This window comes from Acanthaster planci, linkage group LG05, assembly GCF_054643075.1.
Source record: "Acanthaster planci isolate LZ-2023a linkage group LG05, COTS_SCS, whole genome shotgun sequence".
NCBI classification, from domain to species: Eukaryota; Metazoa; Echinodermata; class Asteroidea; order Valvatida; family Acanthasteridae; genus Acanthaster; species Acanthaster planci.
In genome coordinates, this window is record NC_141781.1 from 5,122,945 (window position 1) to 5,144,687 (window position 21,743).

The 21,743-nt window shown below is 41.5% G+C and overlaps 1 protein-coding gene across 1 annotated transcript in view; it reads right to left on the reverse strand.

The window, feature by feature from the left end:
- The window catches only part of LOC110989940 (chondroitin sulfate synthase 1-like), a 43,217-nt gene that overhangs the window by 21,259 nt on the left and 215 nt on the right, over window positions 1-21,743 (reverse strand). The window contains exon 2 of the mRNA XM_022254656.2: window positions 19,135-20,050. Coding sequence (XP_022110348.2) covers window positions 19,135-19,911 — 777 coding nt within the window. The 5' untranslated portion in view covers window positions 19,912-20,050. The remainder of the gene's footprint in view (window positions 1-19,134; window positions 20,051-21,743) is intronic.

The following is a 21,743-nucleotide window of genomic DNA, read 5'->3' on the forward strand; positions in this document are numbered from 1 at the left end:
GAAGTAGCCTCAAAAAATTCAGTCACGCGCAATGTTATCATGCCTGTGGATCTGCAGTGGAAAATCATGATCAGAAAAAGGTGTTGATCATACTAAACTCATGATCGGTGGAATCATAGCGACACTGGTATGATGAAAGGTTTGCTCAGATCCTGTATCACAAACATCTTGATTTGGTCAAAACTCATCACCACAGCATTACCTCACATTCAAAACTATCAAGAAATCATTCTGCAATACAACTTCCCGTCTGCATGATCACAGTCAAATGCATGTATAATATATATATAGGAGAAAAATCTTTTTTTTTTAAATTGAAATTTGGTGTAGGTGGGAGGGTCCAGAAAATTTGGAAAAAAAGTTGAAATTTAAAAAACACTGAAAATTTTGAGTGGCCCCTTATGTTACATGAAAGTGTTGCTCATGTATACAAATGCACAATGTACATGTACAAACTTAAGCCAGTTTGGGTTCTTCTTGAGTCCCTGGTGTCCACTTAGCAAAGTTAACCTCCGTCTCATGCCACCAGGAGTGTGCAAACTCTACATACTTGTACATGTACATGTATGTACGTGCATTGTGTGTGTACACGTGGGTGTACATGTACACGTACGCACATGAACAAAGGCTACCCACAACAATTTCACTTTCAACGTTTGGACCAAAGGTCTGGAGACGTGAGGCATATCGGTATGCCATTTAATGTGGGAGGAAGAACCGTGACACGAGAATGCACTCCAAGCCTTAATTGAATGCTACGCGTACATACCATACATGTACATGTACATACATGTACATGTATGTGTACCGTACCTCTGCACATGCTTTACTATGCTGGGACCAGTTTGCACCGTGTACGTCATCGTGGACAAACATGGTCAGATGTTGCCCTCCCGGGATGACAAACTGAGTCAATGGTATGAACCTGGCTTGTTGATGGGGCCAGGGAATTATGGGAATTACTAAAATAATAAGCTAGGACCAAATTGGGTACACAACTGGAATGCAAGGCAGGCGTTCCAAATGCCCCAAACAAAACACTCTGGGGTTGGCCTAAAGCTATAAAGATAAACTATAATCCATCCTTCTGATAAGTTTCTCTCATCAGAGATGATAAATTCCTAATTGTACAAACAAAGTTTATGCAATTGGTTTCAGTTTCCAGTGTGAGCCAACAGTGTGAGACAACATCTGAAGTAAAACTATAATGACGTTTCTGGCCGAGGTTTTTTTTAAGATTTTTTTTTCAATTACTTCTTCCCTCACCGTGATACTCCGATCTCTTACGTCACCTCACATCACTTCATGTACTTCTTTTGACGCACTGTGGTAATTTTTTTTAGGTTTTCGGCGTGAGCCAACATCTGATGAAAAATAACATTTTGAGCCTGAGGTTTTTATTTCAAATATTTGTTTTCAAATTACTTCTCTTTCCTTGATTACATCAATCTCTTATCTGACCTGATACCACTGTGCTTCTTTTGAAGCAATGTACAATGTATGCATTAATGTACATGTACACACTGTACATGTGATTTTCTAATTGCAACCTTATAAACGGCAACAAACATGTAACATCCAAAATGTAGCATGTGTACATTTATGGACTCAGTGCTCCAGTTAATCCTACTTTCAATTCTCATTTTCCCTCTTTTAAGGGCACTTTGGGGTCTTTTGTGTTTTTATGCTTGTGCAAAATTGAACATTTATCAGCCGAAGTGTGATGTCATTTCAGAAACTTCATTGTTCCAGCTACAGGTGCGTGTATTTCAGCATTCATTGTGCCAGCATATTTGTTGCTGTCGTAATTTTTCATTTCTCGGGTGATTGAGAGCAAAACAGTCAAATGATAGAGCAAAACCTTCTCTCGAGTCTTTTCAATAATTTGAATGTTCAGCAAACTTCTAAACAGTGCCTTCCTGGAATGACACCATTCACGGAACACCATGCAAACTGTAAAACTGTAAAAACTTGCACTTTACAATAAATATTAAACAAAAAACGGATACTGTACAGTAAATGTAAATTTGGTTTTCATACATTCAAAAAGGAGGTTACTCAAACTGCCTTCCCAAGTATTAAGGGGTCCCATGTACATGTACCAATCACGTGTGCACATCCGCAACAAAGTGCATGGTGCCTACATTGTACATTTCACTACATGTACACCTGTACGTACATGTACATGTACACCTACATGTACGTACATGTACATGTACACCTACGTACATGTACATGTACACCTACGTACATGTACATGTACACCTACGTACATGTACATGTACACCTACGTACATGTACATGTACACCTACGTACATGTACATGTACCGGTACATACAGAAAGAATGGAGGAATAAAACCAAGCACACATGATGTCAAGCACATGAAGATTTAAGGTGACTATTGAAGATTAATTGGTGACAAATCTCTCAAACCCCAGGTTATGGATCTTGGAAACTTTCAAGAGATAATTTACCGGTAGGTATGCAAGTCCTGTTGGCTGCATTGTAGGGCACATGCCCCGACAACACTGTGATTAACGCCAAGGAGATGAGGGATGGTTGGACCATGTTGGATGGGCCAGGTCCTGGGCATCAGTTTCACCTGTTTCACCAACATCATCACTGAGAGTACATGTAGAATTTATGAACAGCCTATCAAAATGCTTACATACCGGTACATGTACCGTACCGTTACACGTACATTAGGCATATCTGAAAATGGTGAACAAAGCCTTTCAATTGCCCCTAAGCTGGATGAAAACCCTCCATGCACTATGACAAAGTGCGTGGTTTGTTGATGTTCATACCGTACTTGTATGTATTTTGCTTCAACTTCTCAACATTTGGGCAAACTTCTTTAATGTATGCATTGGTATTACATGTACATGTATAGCAGTAACACTGAGTTAAAATTAAGAAAAGTTATTATCAACCTTTCAAAATATTTTGTTAAATCTGTGCAGTACCTAAACATTTTACTGAATGACACTAGTAACTACATGTACATGTATGTGCTAGTACATGTACATGTAAGCCTACATACTGTATATCCTAACGTTTTGATCCTAGTCGAATCTTTTTACCTTTGAGAAAGATTCTCCTAGGATGGAAACGTCAGGCCCTCCATATTTTGTATTTTAGGTCACTGCAGTCCGCAAGCAGTTTGCAACAGTTTTGTATTACTTACATGTACATGCTGTACATGTACAATGTTCATGTGCACACATGTACGTACATATACATGTACATGCACGGTAGGATTACATGTATTTTGGTTGACATGTACATACATGTACACATAACGTACATGTACATGTACATTTACAGGTGTTAGTGTGCAAGCACATACATACATGTACAGGTGTACGGTATGGTACATGTACGTACCAGTATGTAAAAACATTGTAGAGCTGCTAATCACCCCAATATACTGTGCAGAATAGGCCCTGCATGTAGGTCCAAAAGCACTCCTGATTTAAGAGGACCATAGGACCAAACTTTACAGTACACATGTACATGTACCGGTATATGGATACAAAAAGCATACATGTACATGTACATGACACAGGATCTGGCCAGATACATGTCCACCAGCAACGTTTAACCACTTCGTGCCATAAGACCTACCCCCACGACAAAAAGGATCTAGAAATCTGTATACACAGGCACAGCTGACAGATTGAAAATGTTTGACATTATAACAAGCCAATCCTCTGTTTGTTTTGTAAAAACAAAGAGTGGACGAAGCCTGTGGAGGCAGACTGTCTGTTGAGCTTTTTTAACTTTCATGTAGTTGCTGCGTTCAGCCTGTTGTGGTGACATAAACTGCACTGTATGTTACAGGGAAATATAAAAAAGATTGTTCAAATGACTCGTGAGAATTAGTATACCAGTTCAATTTATGGATGTTGGCATTTGGCTCTATACATGTACACTTCCTCTTTTCTAAACGCTGAAGTTTCAGCCAAAAATAAAGCCATCCTCAAGTGGGTAAATACTGGCAAATTTCCTAACTAAAAGAGCAGTGAACATCCAGCCCACACAAGAGGTTTTACGTCAAGAGAAAGATTAACTTTACACAAGTGCCCAGAGAGAGAGGGGTCTACATTTGGCCTCTTTTCAAACCACAAAAATGCTGGGGTAGTTAAACCCAGACCTACTGGCACACATGAACTGGTACATGTACATGTTTCTCTGATCCCTTATTATTGTAACAGTCTGTGTTTATAAATACCAGATGATACTGATCAGGAACACACAACAGAGCAACTCATGAGCAAATCGCACACATTGCATGTACCAGTTTAATGCTTCCTCGAGAGATGAATACATTACAAATGAGGGGTTTAATTTTTAAACACATAATCGCAATTATTAATTAATTAATTAATTTCATTATTAATGACTACTGACTACTTTTTATAGAAACTGAAATTAATGATTTTTGGGCCAACATTCTTCTGGTCTCGACAGTACTGTACTCGTACATGGACATATTTATCAGTACATGTGCGTATGACAAATTACAGGGAGGTGCAATTATTACAAACCATCTTGAGAGGAATTGGCTTGCGTACATTGTACAAGTAATTGCTAATTACCATAAACTGCCTTTTGTGATCCCTTGATAATAAAGAAAATGAATGATACGCGACTCGCACAATACACGTTTCACCGTTCACATAATGTACAGTTTTGTCATGCCGTACTGTAGTACGCTACATGATGTATTATTCCACTATCTGTACCGGTACATACGTACCCTATTGGTAGTCATAGCTCATGGGAGGAATGAGAAAGTACATGTACTGTACATGTATGGACTCTTTTGCTGTCTATCCCCATTGAGCAGAGGCAACTCCTCATCAGTGGGGAGTGTTCGTTCCGCTGGTTAAGACGCGTACACAACTCATGCATTTCATGGTCGTCAGTGGACCAGCGAAGTCAAGTGGGCCTCTGTTGCTAGGAAAATTGCGCCCTCTCTTGGTTCCACTGGGGACCCATTAAATGTACTGTACCAGAAAATATATGTCTTGACCACAATGTACAAATCAGGGAGTGAGTACCATGTCACATGCACCTACCTATACATGTACAATGTACAAGTACTGTAGACATGTGTATAAGGTTATTCAGACTGATCATTTTCAACATGTGCACATGTACATACCGGTACATGTAGTGCCATGTTACATACCAGCACAATCTCAAAGTTTTCAATCATTTCTGGGGGGAAAAAATCAAAATAAATTTGCATAATGAATAGTGTGAACCATGTTCCCATTTCATGTCCATCTCGATTGGAAGCATGGTGGCAGGTGTGCAGAGAGCATCTCTCTGCATGCCCACCCCCCACCTGTTGCTTCCTGGTGCCAGCCACAGCTGGGATACTGCTGATCGGAGAGGAGATTCTCTGTTTCATTAAGAGCACATCTGTGCTGTGCTGAGTGCAAATCGAATGTCACAACCTTTCAAACACGTGTGGGTCAACCCTGAGCATGCACTCTGTGGGGGGGGGGCAGCTAGGGGAGGTAAGGAAATAGCTGTCAATTTCTGAAAGGTTGAACAGTCATGAGGTAGAAAGGATCAAGTCTAAATGTTACATCACCAACAACCTGGCTAGGCATACCCACCAGTAAATATTTGTCTTAGAAATGCTACAACAAACAAACAAACTCGTCTCAGTTTTACAGGATCTTACGCAAAAACAGGACTCCAAATTTGCAAGAACAAGTGGCTCCAAATGTACCTGTAATAAATCTCCAAAATGCTTTAAAAGAAAACACCCATGCCCATTTTTCACGCTGCTGCCAAGACAGTCTGGGTCAGGACTCAACATACGCGTACTTGTAGAATCATTAATTCTTGCCCTTTGACATGCTGTAAAAGTTATGAACTCCTCTCTGGGCTAACTCAAAGTCTGAAATAACGCAGAAGAGAAGCATACGGATGCACAAAAAGGGGTTAAGAAAATTCATTGCACGGATCCATTAAACTTTGTTATGCAACAGTGCGATTACATGTGTAACAAACTACATGTATACTCTCCTTACAAAAAGTTTTTACATGTATGCAACGGTTTGGGGGTAATAAGCCCCTCCCCCCAAGAAAAGATGTCGAGGCACCGGTACCAATACCTGCATTGATGCCACTTTGAGTTGGGTACATGGATTGAACATGTAACCTACCGCTACCGTGTACATGTACGGTACATGTACACCGTTCAGAGCCCTACAATTAAAAGCCCAGTGGTGAGGCGAGTGGAGGAGACGATTGATGAGCAATAAGAGAACAACCAGAATGGCAGAGTCGTACATGTTTATGTATTCATCCAAGACATACACAAAGGCAAACATTCAGGGTTGTAGCTACACTGGCCAGTGCTAGCCACCACTCAACATTACCGGCCGGCACTGGGGATGACAATGAAGCTTGCCGGCCGGCACAAGTTACAATGTACACTACATTGTTATTGCAATTTTTAGCGTTGAGAGAGAAAATGGACTGTTTTTATTATTCTTTTTAAATTGCCAAAAACAGCAAGCACTAAACAATTCCTAGCTACAACCCTGATAAAATACACAATGCAGTCAGGGTCCATTTGGCATAAAAATAAAATCCTCCGTATTCAGAGCCAAAGTTGAGACACTCGTGTCCTTCTTTCGAGCATTCCCCAGGCAAAATGCGATGCACCAGTGATTCCGGTGCCTAACATTTTTTGCATACTGTACATCTCCTGGATTCCTTCATCACTAGTGCCACTCCCACTAGTGCCACTCCCACTGGTGCCACTCCCACTAGTGCCACTCCCACTAGTGCCACTCCCACTGGTGCCACTCCCACTGGTGCCACTCCCACTGGTGCCACTCCCACTGGTGCCACTCCCACTGGTGCCACTCCCACTAGTGCCACTCCCACTAGTGCCACTCCCACTAGTGCCACTCCCACTAGTGCCACTGGGTAAAGCACAACGTTCAAGTGATATTCGTAGACATGATACATGTACCAGTAGTACAAGTACAACTTCTATCATTTCTTCCCAGTGTAAAACACTTAGCTACAGGTACAAGCATACATTCTATATACAAGCATGGAGAAATAAGAAATAGAATACACCGTGGGCTTTCAAATACAAGTACACTGAGCATTTTACACTGGAACTCACTAAGCTAAGCAAATTATACTAAACTTGCAGCAGGATAAAAGCACAGTCAGTATTAGAGAGGTTATCGATACTTCGTGGGAACAAATTTTTGTCCTCACAATGTGGCTACGTACAACTTTCCCCACAAAAGAAATACATGCACCAGTAGTCCCCTTTGAAAAAAAACCCCGAAAAACGAAGAAGTAATAGTACACTGTACATGTACATGTACTGTACATGTATGTATGCCTCAAGCATATGAATGATGGGCAAATTCTTGTACAAGTACACAAAACATGAAATGGCACCGGTAACCACAATAAGGTACTGCAAACTTTACTTTGTTGCTTTAACCCTGTCCCATTTTGTTTCTTGCGACCACTGTATAAACACGGGCCATGCAGGGAGACTTTGTCCAGGAATCTAGTTTGTTGAATGCGCCTATCGCAGTCAGTCTGGATTAAGGGAGCAATTTGATTTGACGAGACGAACGCCAGAGCACATGCCCTCCACCGATGATAAGGGCAGGAAGAAGAGCACAGAAATTCACACAGTCGTAGTTCAAGTAGGGGCCAATAAAATAATCATGGGGGGGGAGGGAGGGAAAGGAACAGGTAACATTTCCTCTTCCTATTTGCTGGTCAGTGAATAATTGCTGTGTTCCTTTGCATTGAAGATTTCCTGTGACGCAACACATACATGTGCATGTACTATGCAGCGGCCTGACATTTTAACAAGTTCTATAGACTATATATGTACAGCACCTGTACGTTTGGACTGATGAGCAAGTATGAATTCTATGCTTCAACATCTACAGTGTGGACCTCTGAGAGAAAGCGGAGGGAAAAAAATCCGTCGATATATTGCACAAAGAGTACCATCATACCGGTAATTGCCTCAGGGGGACAAAAAACTATCAGATGAGAGGAAGGAAACACATGCTCCATCAATCGGTAGGGCACTTACTAATAATAAACTTGTCCTACAAATCATATTTCGCATGCAAATAAGAGACAGGATAATTCTGTCCTTGCCGGAAGGCCGTTTGATGTTTATGTACATGTACATGCATGTCAGGCCATTAATAAAAATCCCTTTCTGGGTCTTAAAAGGGAGACTCACCTTTCGGACGTTAGTTGCTGGCGTACATGTACACGTACATATCCATAAACAGACCTAAATGCAATTTAGACCTGTAAGTTCGTGAACTGAACCAAAGAACTTTGAAACATCTTTGATGGGGAATGGGAAGGGAAACATTTTGTTACATAGTGTGCAAATGAAAAAGCTGAAACGTGTGTCACATGCATGTCTCAGAAATGTAGATTCTTCTACGCTCGAGCAATTTCTAGTGCCGTTTGCTAAATGTATCGTATGTCTACAATTTGACATTCTCAGGGGCCTAACCAGTACCGGTAACTGTGCGGTCTTGATTGTTCCCGCAACAATTTTGTTATGGAAATCACACTACAGCTAATGTACCGTAACTACAACTTAACTAGAGCTAGCTGTGCTTGTCTTTTTATGTCACAGATCATCATTTCCTGTTTCCAAGTGTGGCGAGAACTGCATGGGTCAGGGGAAAAAATCATGTTCAACGGATGTTCCACAGAGGAGGCCCAAAAACCCACAATGAGGGTAGGGTAGACAACCGCAGATCACCAGCGGAGACTGGTCACAGTGGAGGGTCTGATGCCAGACTGGCCAGCCAGACACAACACATCTGGATGCACAGTGGGAGACTTTCTTCCATTAATACCAGATGATGGCATTTGGGCACAGGGAAACCAGTGTGAAGATGAACTGCCTGGTTTCCATCAAGGGGGAAGAGATCGGATGAAAACGAAATTTAGCCAGGAAATACCAGTAATCAGCTGAGGTTTAGTGGGCCCTAACACCATAATGGTACCGGTACATGTTGGGTACCCCTTCAAATACCCATTTCTTGAGTTCTGTATCAACTTTTAGAAACCAAAAAAAAGAAAAAACCTTAATGGAGATCTCATCATCTCAGCATTTTCCTACTTGTTTGAAATATCCTGAAAACCAGGAAAATCCTCATGAAAAAATCCTGAAATTAGGAATAATCTCATGGGTTTCAAAGGTCTGGAAAGGCTGCTCTTCTCTGCTTCTTTTAATTGGATCAGTTTTATGACATTCTTAAAGTTAATGTTTATGAGTGCTTTTAGTTTGTCTTGAAGAAGAATTTCATTAAATAGCGTGTTCTTATCTACACGTACATTATATGTATCCACTGACCACAAGCAGAAATGGTATGCCTACAAAACGTAGGATATACACATGTGGATGTACACTGTACAGTGCAATGCATGTACTGTAGATGGGGCACTCTGTGATGTACATGTACATGTCCATGTTGTATGTACATTTAGGTGTATGTACCCATGAAAACCAATACAAACAGTACATTTGGTTGAATTAACACTGTATCTTGTGTGTACCTGTGTAAGTATACACTGTACACATACATTACATCATACAGTGGCCCCAAGAGTGAAGATAATCTGTTTTCTTATCTTTTCTATGAAGTGCACAAGTCCATGGCCCTGAATAAACATAGATGGAATCTGACTTTTTCATGCTTCAAATAACCAAAGTTTATGGGGGACAAAACCTCCAAAAAATTACGATGAAAGATATGCACGTGTACTGTAGAAATACAAATTTGCATCTGAAATGAACGTCTTGAACAAATTAGTGGCTCTCATGATTGCACAGGGTTCAAGTGATGAAGTCAAATAGTTCGCAATATTTGCACATTCACAGCACCAGAACATCATGAGGCACACATGCTTGTCAAGCAGGTGCCCTGACTGGCACAAAGAAAGTTCAGAAAATTTCACTTAGCAGGTGACCTAAGTCACTTACTGTGTACATGTACATGTACAGTACCTGTATGCAGTGTACACATGTCCATTCGCCCCCTGTACCATACACATGTACATGTACATGTACCGGTACATGTACATTTGAGCCAGTTTGGTATTCCAAATGGGCATGCCCAGAATGAAGTGCGTTTCCAAGGCCACTTGGATCTGCTGTGTTACAAGTAGGAGCTCTGCCTTATCAGTTTGGCCATGAGCAGACTAATAAGCATGCTTTTTTTTCCAGATTTTATTTTTTCTAAAATATCTAACCGACTTCTTGAGCAACTTAAAGGTAGATTCATGCTTAAGCCTTAAGCACAAAAGCAAGCACCAACTTGATTTTGCAGTGTTAGCTCAATATGAATGTATGCATTCAAGCTGCAAATTTGCAAAACTTGAACACATATTGTATATGTTTCAACTCAAGCGAAATTTCACTACAAATGTTTCACAAAACGTCAAGGTTGCTCCGCTTTTGCATTCACCTGAAGCGTGAACCAGCTTTGAGGGTCATTTGCTCTACAATGTGTGGTACCTTGAGTTGCTACAACCACACAACACTCGGAATCCATATAATCTGCCAACTTCCTCCAGCTTGGATGTGCTTGATTTATCAGCATGATCTCAGGAAGCTCTAGTCGCCAACCTTGTTGACAAGCACCCACTGTACATTGGCAACCAGGAGACACTACCCATAAATCAACCCATGGCGAGAAACTGGAAAGGATATGCCCACTAATGGATGTTTTTGCTTTAGGAACTAGACTAACTTGTCCAATATGAACATATGGTTAATGTGGGTCAGGCCCTGTACAGTACATTCAAACATTAATGGTAAAAAATTGGTACCAGTACAATACTTGTACCAGGTTATGAGGAGTATGGTACCAGGTACATGTACACATGTAACGGTATGTATGTGTATGGACCAAAAATGTTGTTGGGACAAATTTCTACAACTTGAGCCGTGTTCCCATAGGACCTTTTTGGTTAACTTACCACGACTTAATTAAATCCACTGGGAACACGCAGTAAACTAACGTCCCTGTTAACTCACCGCGACCGTGCCGTAAAACCTGTACCAGGCCGAAAAGGGTCGCGGAAGATTTCATGCAGCCACCGTAAGTGTACATGTAGCAGGGGCGGTAAACAGTCCAATGGGAACAGTTCCCATATGGGTATACGATACACTGTGACCGCGCTAAACCTACGGTACGAACACGACTGTCGCTACCGAGAGATTGACAGTGGGCACGCGATAATGGTTGTATGGTTCCCAGTCTCCTTGCATACAGCACACAAGCATGGCCTGCACACAGAGCAAAGCTACATGTATTCACACATTGTGTATGAGTACGTCTGGTTTGAAGATGGCAGGTTTGGCTGAATATGTCAGATTTTGTCATACCGGTATTTTGTTGGATTTTGCACGATTTGCACAGCACTGGCAGTGTAATTCAACTAGTCTTACACACCGGATAAAGGTTTCGTTACGGTTAAAAAATGTCCAAGTGGGAATGTCGCGGTAAGTTTCTGCCAGACCACTGAAGAAAAAGTCCAATGGGAACATGGCTTTGGTCCTGACTGACGTGGTCCCTCTCATGGAAAGAGCTGTCCCCATCATAGGGTGAAGACTTACTCATTGCTGTGCACACAGCATGCGCTGTACATGTACATTGTATGCACAAACAACAATGTACATGTATAACACGTGTACCTTAGATCAGTACAGTTTTTGTGTGCATTAAACAGATGTTAAAACAGATATTGTGGGAGCCACACTTGTAACGTACATGCACAGTAAACAGGAACAAATTGTTGATGCCTAAACTCCGTTTAACTTTTGACTTCCTTGACAAAAGAAACTGTCCCCTCAATGCGCTGTTCGAAGGCCTATACCCATGTACAAATGTACATGTACGGTGTACATGCTCATACCAGAACAAATTACACGTTTTCAGCATACCTTGGAAAAATTCAATTGAACCATTAAATTTAAATTAAATTTGAACAGCCTGTATGATGTCAGAACACCCTTGATGCAGTTCCTCCAAGTTCCAACAAGTAAGAAAAACTAAATACCGCTATTATACCCTTATATCCAGTCGGGGGCAACTCTTACACGTACTTCATTGCACATGTTCTGATTGAGTTATGGAAGGCATCACAGTGACTAAACATTTCTACATTCATTTTCAGAATTGTAGAGTACATTGCTGAATTGTTTTGCTGCCTGACTGAATAGAAAAAAAAGGCAACAAATAATGTGCATTGTTTGCCGAGTCGGTCCTGCATACATGTGGTTCTACGGTATGTGTGGTTGTTCATTAGTGTTTGGTGGGTTTGTGCTCAAACCATGGCACAAACGTGCACATGTACATGTACAGGTCTGCATGTGTAAGCTTTTTCAAGCACGGAAAGTGTTGAACGGTGAAAGAACAGAGAAGAACAAGATCACGAAGTTTAAACAAGGGAAATTGAATACTGCAATCAGGAAGTCAATCAGGAAGAGAATAGAGATTCCTCTCCTCATCTTGCTGCAACAAGCAAACACTCTACTCCATGCTCTGAAATTTAACTCTTTTTTTGGAATAATGAACAGTGCCTGGGCACTGTAATAGCATTTCTTTCTGCAGTATGGTGACTGAGAGGTCATAAAACAGTGTCCAGTGGGACTCCCTGAATCAGCATTTTTTTTTCTGGGAGTGGGATCTTCCAGCTGTTACAAGAGACTTACATAAAAGGCCCAGATAAACCAAGGTGAAATCAATCAAACTCGGTTACATGTAGGTAACAAGAGCTAGGATTCCTACATGTACACTGTACTGTGCATGTTCACTGTACATGTACAACATGTACGAGGTACACATGCTCATTCTTCAGGACTCCTGGGGATCAAGATGGGTGCAAACCTCACTATAGCAACTCAAATGTTACAAGAATGTGCATGCACCCTCAGAAAAAAAAAAACATCAGGGCAGAATCTCTGACATTTAGGTGCTGGGGACTCCCTGCAGTGCTCACAGGTCAAGAGAGGAAAGCAGGATTGTCGGCACGACCAGTATTTGGTGTACGGATGTCAGCGTATGAAATTCTGTCTTTAGTCCCTACCAGTGGCCTACCACAAAAAAAAGGGTTCTGCCAGAGATCCCTGCTGGCCTTTTGAGCTGGGTTTATTTTGTATACGGCGTGCACCTAAATAAAGGGCTTATCACGCAATACTTTCTCCCCGTGACAACTTCATTGCCGAAGCTTCATTAAGCAATTTGTTCTCCATTGTGGAATCATGTGTGTGAGTTTTGTTGATGAATCCTTGTGAGTGGCAAATGCCCACCACACAATAACAAATGGCTTGAGGTACATTGTGACTGTGTGGGTACATGCCTGACCCACACAGAGAATTATCAGCGCAGACTTCAGCAGGGTCTTGGCATGCACATCATAATTAACAGCCCGTTCCCACTTGATCCACCAATTGGGGGATCTGATCCACCTTTTGCCAAATTGCCGGATCAGATCCCCCAATTGGTGGATCAGATCTGGCAAATATAACGTTCGCAACGAACATATTACATTCATTATAAATTTTCGATGCAGCCAAACTTAAAGATAATTTTTGGTGGTCGAAATATACAAGACCTGGCAAATATGTTGGTATAGTGAGAGTGATTATAAACGGTAAGAGAATGAAGAGAGCCAAACTTTTCTCATCATTTTCCGTCAATTTTGTGCTTTTTTTTTCGTGGCTTATATTTTTTAAAAGTTATCTCTTAGCTGCTTTAAAATACATCAGTCGAAAAATATACTGAATTCTCCTTCTTGTTGAGAGAAGTTTTGAAATCAAGTCCTCTGTTGTAAACACTTTGATGTAAAACTTTAAATGAATTCAACTCCATTTGATTTGCACTGGTAGCCAACCAAATGTCCACCATAAGTACATATTATGCCTAATTATCCCCATGTAATCATTTTTATAAATCTGAAGGTGCTAATTTTTATTTCACATGATCAAAGTCACTCTTTTAGAAGTTTTGAAAAATGACAGCCAAGGTTGCTTTTTGGTCCATTTTATGAAGAACACGCCACATGTATACTGTACTAATGACACGTGTGCAACATAAAACAAGTACCAGTAGGCCCTATACTATACCAGAACAAGATGCCATTGGGACAGACCACATTTACCAAACAAATATTACCCAGCACGTCAGTACACTGCACCTTATGAAATGTTATAATTACATGTAGGTGGCGTGCTAGTACAACTGTATGTATTTAAATTCAGTTAATTAATGGGCTGGAACAAAAGCTAACAAGACATGTACCAGTGTATATACACGTACAGGAACATGTAATTAGGCAAGTTTTTACTAAATGTGGAGTCTTTGACCTCAAAACCCTCTATCACATTTCACAAAATGACTGTTTCTGGACATATTCGCTCTATTTGGAAGGTATCTTACATGTACCGGTACCTCCAGCCTCTCAGAGCAGTTTTGTTGAGGAAAAAGAACCCCCCCTTCCACTATAGCAGGATCTTCATTAGACAATTCTCTGAAAGGTCTGCAGGGATGGGGGAAAAATCTGCCCCATCAAGCCACATGACTCATCACTTGACCATGCAACCACAGGCTTCTGTAAACAAGCCGGTCCTGTTGGCTACACTGTACATGTACTTGCTAAATCATGAGAGGGGGCACATGGGTATAGTGAACAGGTTTTGGTAGGGTACCAGCAGAGGTACATTGTAAATCCTCAAGGACACCCCTGAAAAAAATCTCCTTGTTCAGTTTCAACGCTTCTACAAATAATTTTTTCTCGATGCATTAAGTGGTCATTTTCTTTATTAGGGATCATCCATTTTAACAAGAGTACTTAGCGCTTTACACTGTTCCCTGGACCCCTTCCAAGAGCATACATATGTACAAACTGAAAATTAAAAAAATGGAATTATCATCATTTTTTGAAAAAAAAAAGGGTAATGTAAACAGCCTCCTAACCGCCTCCCCGCAATGTATGGTTTGCGTGCTATTCATGAAATGATTACAAAAAAAATTAATAATAATCTTTGCGTAAAGTTACACAAAGCAGGGTGGTTGTTTTCCTCTTGATGCTTTTACTACCAGAATCACAAGATCACAACAGATCAGTGAATGTAACCAAACCTATTTTGAACAACTGACCCAGTGGTATCATTAGATCTGTACATCCTTTCATCTTGGCTGGTGAAAAAAAAGGACAACAGGTGAACACAATTTACCAGTACATGTACAAGTATGTATAACCAAGCCTGTAAACCTGCAGGTTGCGTCACTGCCAATTATTCACTGATGAACTGTGCTGTATGACCACAATGATCAGTGGGTGTGAAAAAGGCCCACTGATACCCACTGGCCTTGACCACATAGGAAATTAAAGTTTGTGGAGAAACCAGAAAAGTTTATGTCCACATGTATGATGTTCCTGAATGACATCTAGCGGACCCAGACGAACACATGCACACTTGGGATGGTACCAACTGGTGCTGCAACAACTATACATGTACTTAGAAATTTGGGACCATTCGAAATGACTGGTACCGGTATGTACCGGTAGTACACTGTAGTTGGGACCATTGCGGTTGGCAAATTCACTACCACCTGAGGCACATGTACACATGTATATGTACATGAATAGTGAGTGTGATACATGTACATGTGCATGTACCTGTAGGATAAATTTTCATAGATGTTGCTGCAGACGCGCCAACATGTGCAATTTCTATGCCCAATTTTCATCATTTCCAAGCCAATTCCTCCCTTTTCCTTGACATCAAATATTTTCACACAGATTCAATTTAGAGGAATATAAATCCCCGCTTCAGTAAAAGACTGAACCGGACAGTTGCGGATCACTTCTGCATCATGTAACAATAACCACAACACCGGGCGTATTAGTGTATTTTCGGTATTACATCGAAAGAGCTAGGGGACCTGCCTCACAGCATTCAAAGCTGTGCAAAAAAAGCAAAAAAAAAACGTAAATGTTGACAACATGTCAGCGGAAACCAGAAATCTGCCTTTTCATACCGGTAATTCCCTTCATTAGTTCAAAACATAGCCGGAAATTTTTCCAGAATGCACCGTGGTCCGTGGTTAATTTTTGTTTGAACCGTTTCCAAATTTTCTATTCCAACTGCTGTAAATTAATAGATACCGTACCGGTGTATATTAAAAACTGTGGTAAACATATCTCAGAAAAGAGGCCTTGCTATGCAAGAATTGACTCTCACTTAATCACATGTTCTGGATCTGTCAATTATACGGTAGCCTACTGCACATTTACACTGTACATATCAAGTTCATGTGCATGTACAGGACGTTACAAATAACAACTGACAATGTGAACTGTCCACTGGGAAATTTGTGTGTGTGAAGGAATAAATCTTCACTTGTGTGAAAAGAATGTTTCCCTGCTATTTTGCACAACGACTGTCTTTTGAAGAGGTTAACCGTGACATGAATTTTTTTTTTTTTAAATTTCCAACCTGTAGGCACTCTTCTTGCCTGGATGAATAAAGACAAATAGGGGCCTAATCCATCATAACAGCTCTGGCCAAGGTTCCACAAAGATCACTGACCTGGTACATGTAGTTTGTACACAGTACTGTGCATTACACATTTCAGGCATTCTTCCAAGCCAACTAGAGATTTACGCACTGGTGTTTTTGTCAGCAACCCATTCATGAGGTAGAGGATGTCATTAATTACTCCAGAAACAGCAGTCTGCAAATGTACATGACAAAGTAGGGGCCTACCTTGTACATGCACATGTATGTAAAAAGCATGTACATTGTACACACACGTGTGTGTACATGTACGTACATGTGCATACTGAGTACATGTACGTACATGTAAATGCCAAGTAGGCTTTGACTTTCGTTTACCATTCATTTATTTTTCAAAGACGAACAGTGACACACAGCCGAACTGTTACTTCAAGTTTTCAACCCGTGGCTGTGCCCAAGATAGAACATGACATGGTCAATGATTAAATAAGCCTGACTTGAGTGACCCACAAACTGGGTGGGGACTGATCAAACATACTTAAAGGGGGAGGCATGTACTGCAGAGCAAGGTTCAAGACCCATTTTGCGCCACTGACTCTGTCCCCTCCCTCCCAACACAGTTTTCTGGTCATGTTCGAGGCAGACACTTCTCCGGTAAAAACAGGAAGCAATTTTCCTCATTCATGGAGATTTACATGTACATGTACTTTCACCAAGACAATGTTGTGCAAGATGAAATATTCAAGAATGTCAGTTTCACACCTACAGTCAAAGTTTAAACTTGGCGTCCACACGTACCATACGTACACTTTTAAACAAACAACATTTGTTGGGCCACCAGGCTAACTGGTATTTCGACGGAACCAGTACCGGTAGGTTGGAGAACATTGAGCTACACATACAAAGAGCAACATGTACGTATACATTATACCTGTACCATAAAATGCCCACAAGCCTACTACAGTACAGTACCTCTAGAGATCCATGTATATAATTACATCGAGTTCACGGAGACCAAAACAAACGTCAAGCATTAATCCGGCCAAATTGACAACTTCGGCTGTTATTTTTTTAAATAAAATACACTCGTTCTGCATGGTGTTAAACATTTTTGAAACTAGACCAAAAATCATTTGTTTCAGTTCAGACGATGCCAGCACTTGCATAATCCACAAGCGATACGATGTCAACTGACACTGCTTAAATGACAAACAGAGTGCTGAACTGAAGAAACAAGAAACCAGCCCCCCAAAAAAACTAGTTTGAAAAAAAAAAACTGGAACTGCCCAAGAGAAAATACAATAAAAAAGTTATGATCATATCACCAACAGTGATGGTCGGAAGTGCTCTCGGAAGAATGATGGGTGGTATAAAATTCAGTTTGCTTTGAAAATTGACGTGCACTCGTGCGTGAGAATGAAAACTAGAGTATGAAATCATGGCTAGACATTCCATGCGTTTGGAATCTGCCTGTCTTACCAAAAGTAGACATGACTGAGCAAAACGTGGGACTGAAATACAAAGTAAAAGACCTAAACTAAGTCCTACTGGGTTTTTTACTTGCTTGCGGTATATGTGAGAATGTTCCCCAGTATTACCTTGGTTCTGATGAATGTCTGATCAAAAGCTAGTAGAAGAACAAAATTGATCGCACTAGCACGTTTCGTTTGACCGCTATATTGGCCTAATTTCACGCATTGTGAACTGTTTCAAAAGTCGCCCAGGATGTAAGCTATAACCTTTACCCAATTGGTGTGGATAAAAATCATTTATCAAGAAAGGCCCTTGACAATGGTACATGTGTATTTACAGGCAACAAAAGCCCCAACAATAGCCCCTCTACTTAATGCACAAGTGACTTCAAATCCTAGCATCCAGAACTCTCGCGCATATGCAGCAAGGTATGAGACGGAGAGAACCCCCCCCCTGCTTTGTGTTGGTCATTGTCTCGCAGGAATCTGGGGAATTCCTTTCAGACATCTTGGGGGGGGATGTGTTAAGTAACAATAGTCTGGAATGTGTAAAGGGATTGGACATGTTTGGGGGTACCCCTCGGTCTCATTTCTTGCTGGGTATACTCTCACAGAGACCTACTTACATTGTACATGTACAGTGGTAGGAATTGTGATCTCACAAAACCACTGTCACTTTCCACTAAAGCCTGTCCATGGGAATTTTGCTGGGCAGATTTATTTAATAAATGCGAACTACACAACATTAAGGAGCTCCTTATGTTCCTGAGTTCTGACATCAATTTTCCTAAAATAAGAAAGTTTTGGAGGTATAAAATAATTGAATACTGAATGACAATTTAAACTTTGTGCAGGAATGAATCTGTGTTGTGTTGACCAGCTGGTCTGGTATCTAACCCCACATACTCATGACAAAAGTTATCACTGGCCGAAGTCACCAGTAGGTTACTGTGCCTACAATGCAAGGCTGAATTCAAAAGACAGAATCGACTAAGGCTGTGAACAGCACCTGTGGCGATGTCTAAACTCTACGGCCTTAAATTCTTGCCCAGAGAGAGAAAAATTTCTTTGTATACAAACCTCATATGCCCACGTGCAGTCAATCTCGGCAAACTTCTTGATGCACCGCCCTACTTCCACATCCTCATGCGTGCTCCACATGTTCTTCAGACAGTGGCTGATGTGGGGCACCACCTTCCGCAGCGTCTCCCGGCTGAAGATCATGCCCGGCCCACCCATGCAGAAGTTGTCGCCGGTGTCCAGGTTGAGCAGGCCCAGCTCCTCCTGCTTGCCCAGCCCGGCCTGGCCGATGAACAGCCGCTGGGTACTGTTGATGGAGCGCAAGAATGGCTCCAGCTTGTCGCCACGCACGTACACGTCGTCATCGGCTCGCATGAACCATTCGTACTTGTCAATGAAATTGTCATGCATGTACTTGATCATCAAGAAGGACTTCTTCTGCGGCGGGTAGGAGTCGTCTACCCCCTGCAGCCTGACAACAGGCAGGTTCATCCTCGGGTCAACCACCGAGGTCGCACTGGAATAAAAATCTACTTTGCCCGGGATTGTCCGAGCCCAAGTCCGGTTGACGGCAACGGCCCGGGTGCTGAGATATTTCTGGGCCGTCAAGACTCCGATATAAATAAAATTCTTTGGTGGTGACGGCGGCACAGTTGTGTCCTGTGAAGCCGCCCTTGGGTTTACAGCTGCATTGCATCTCTTATCAATGGCAAACATTTGCCTGGAGTCCAGGGGAGCACGGAGCCATGTTGCAAACAGAAATCCGAGAGACAAACTTGCTATAACGATGCACAATTCTCGTCTGTCTATGCGTCTCAGTGTACGCCGTACAGTCATGACTGACTACTGCACCCTACACCAATAACACCGTCGGCCCCTCTCTCAAAGTTATTGCCAGCTGCAACTTGGGCAAGAAACTACATGGGTGCTCTAATGTCCGCTTCGTCAGCTGAAACTACCGCTTGTCATGTTCATGCTGAAAACAATCAGATCACGATTAATTTACAACTTTATCATGTTTGTCGTGTCTAGTAACCAGTTCCCCAATCAGATTTGACAGTAGGCCTAGGTGGCAAAATTAGGGACCTGGTGACAATAACATCACAGGCATTATTGGTCCCTTTGGTCGGTGTCAGGTCAACTCGACCGTTTGCCAACTCGACTCTCGACCAACTCGACCATTGATCAACTTGACCGTTGTTCCTTCAACCGTAAAGGTCAACTCAACTCTCGACCAACTTGACTTTCGACCAACTTGACTCTCGACCAACTGGACCGTGCAAACGGTGCAACAAGAACAGGGCATAGTAGGAATGCATTTTTCCTAGTTCTGGATCGTGCATGTAATTCGTTTTACTGTGCATGATGTAATCTGTGCATGCGCAGAGTGTGGTAACAGATTTTGGGGGTTCGTGCGTGCATGCTTCTAAAATTGGAAAAATTATTTTGGAGTATCTCATTGGCACAAGTTCAATTATTGATTGCATTTCAGTTGATTTCGTGGGTTCATTGAGCCAAAATTAGCATCCATAATTTTCACGATCCGGAACCGATCCAATATTTAATTTTCCCCTTTTAATATCTATTTTTCAAGGAAAGAGTTTGTCTAATAACGGTCTAGTTGATAAATGGTCGAGTTGACTCGACTTTGAAGTCGAGTGTTGGTCAACGGACAAGTTGGTTCAACGGTAAGTCTGTCGACGGTCGAGTTGGTCAGGAGTCGAGTTGTCTCGAGTTGAGTGGGCAAACGGTTGAGTTGACCTTCAACCCTTTGGTCAGCCATTACTTACCATGCTTTTTTAACTGGGAAGACTGCAACAACTTGACTTCGTTGGCTGTGTACCAAGTTTACCGAGAGTTAGGTGCATTTCAAAGACACTTCAAAGAAAATTTGCAGGATTTTTCAATTCCAGAGTCGCGTCATTTCCAAATTTTAGCAAAAACTTTTCATTCATTCATTCATTTATTTTCCACAGTGTTCACAAATAAATACATGTACATAATATCTACAAAAATGGTTCGACAAGAGAGTGAAGACTAGGGGGGCCCAAAAGAAGCTAAGCTTGTGAATATGGGTCCCTTGTACATACATATACTTTCCTTCATTAATGGAAAGAATTCCATACACAAACACCACTATTTTTTTCCGTGCACTGCAGTGACCTATAATAGCAAAAAAGTGCTCTAGAAAAAGGTCAAATTTAGCGGTGAAAAAATGAGTTCTCTTACGCTCAGACATAAACACAGAGAATTTTTCAGACGAGTTTCACAGGGACTGTCCACGTGCACAGGGTGTCAAATAGCGTCCGTGTATGGAATTCTTTCCAAGAAAATACCTGTGTTAAAAGGCTGTAGCCTGGGCCTAAATGTTTGAGGAGAAAAGTGGTGACAATTGACAGGATGCAACCTTTTTTTCCCTTCAAGAACTGATGAAGTACAAGTGAAGTAGGACTGCTAAAAATAGCCCGAGCATGTAAGCACACAGTCGTGCGCGAAGTTGCCGTGAACACCCGCTGAACAGGCAAGAACACGCAAGCAATGCGCTGCTAACAACACGCGTGACTGATCCGTTACATGTAACGTTAGGTCAAGTTACGTCCCCAGTACTAGTGGTGCCAGCCTGTAGAGTGTAGCAGAATCTCGCCAGTTTCTCCCAACTTTCTATCATG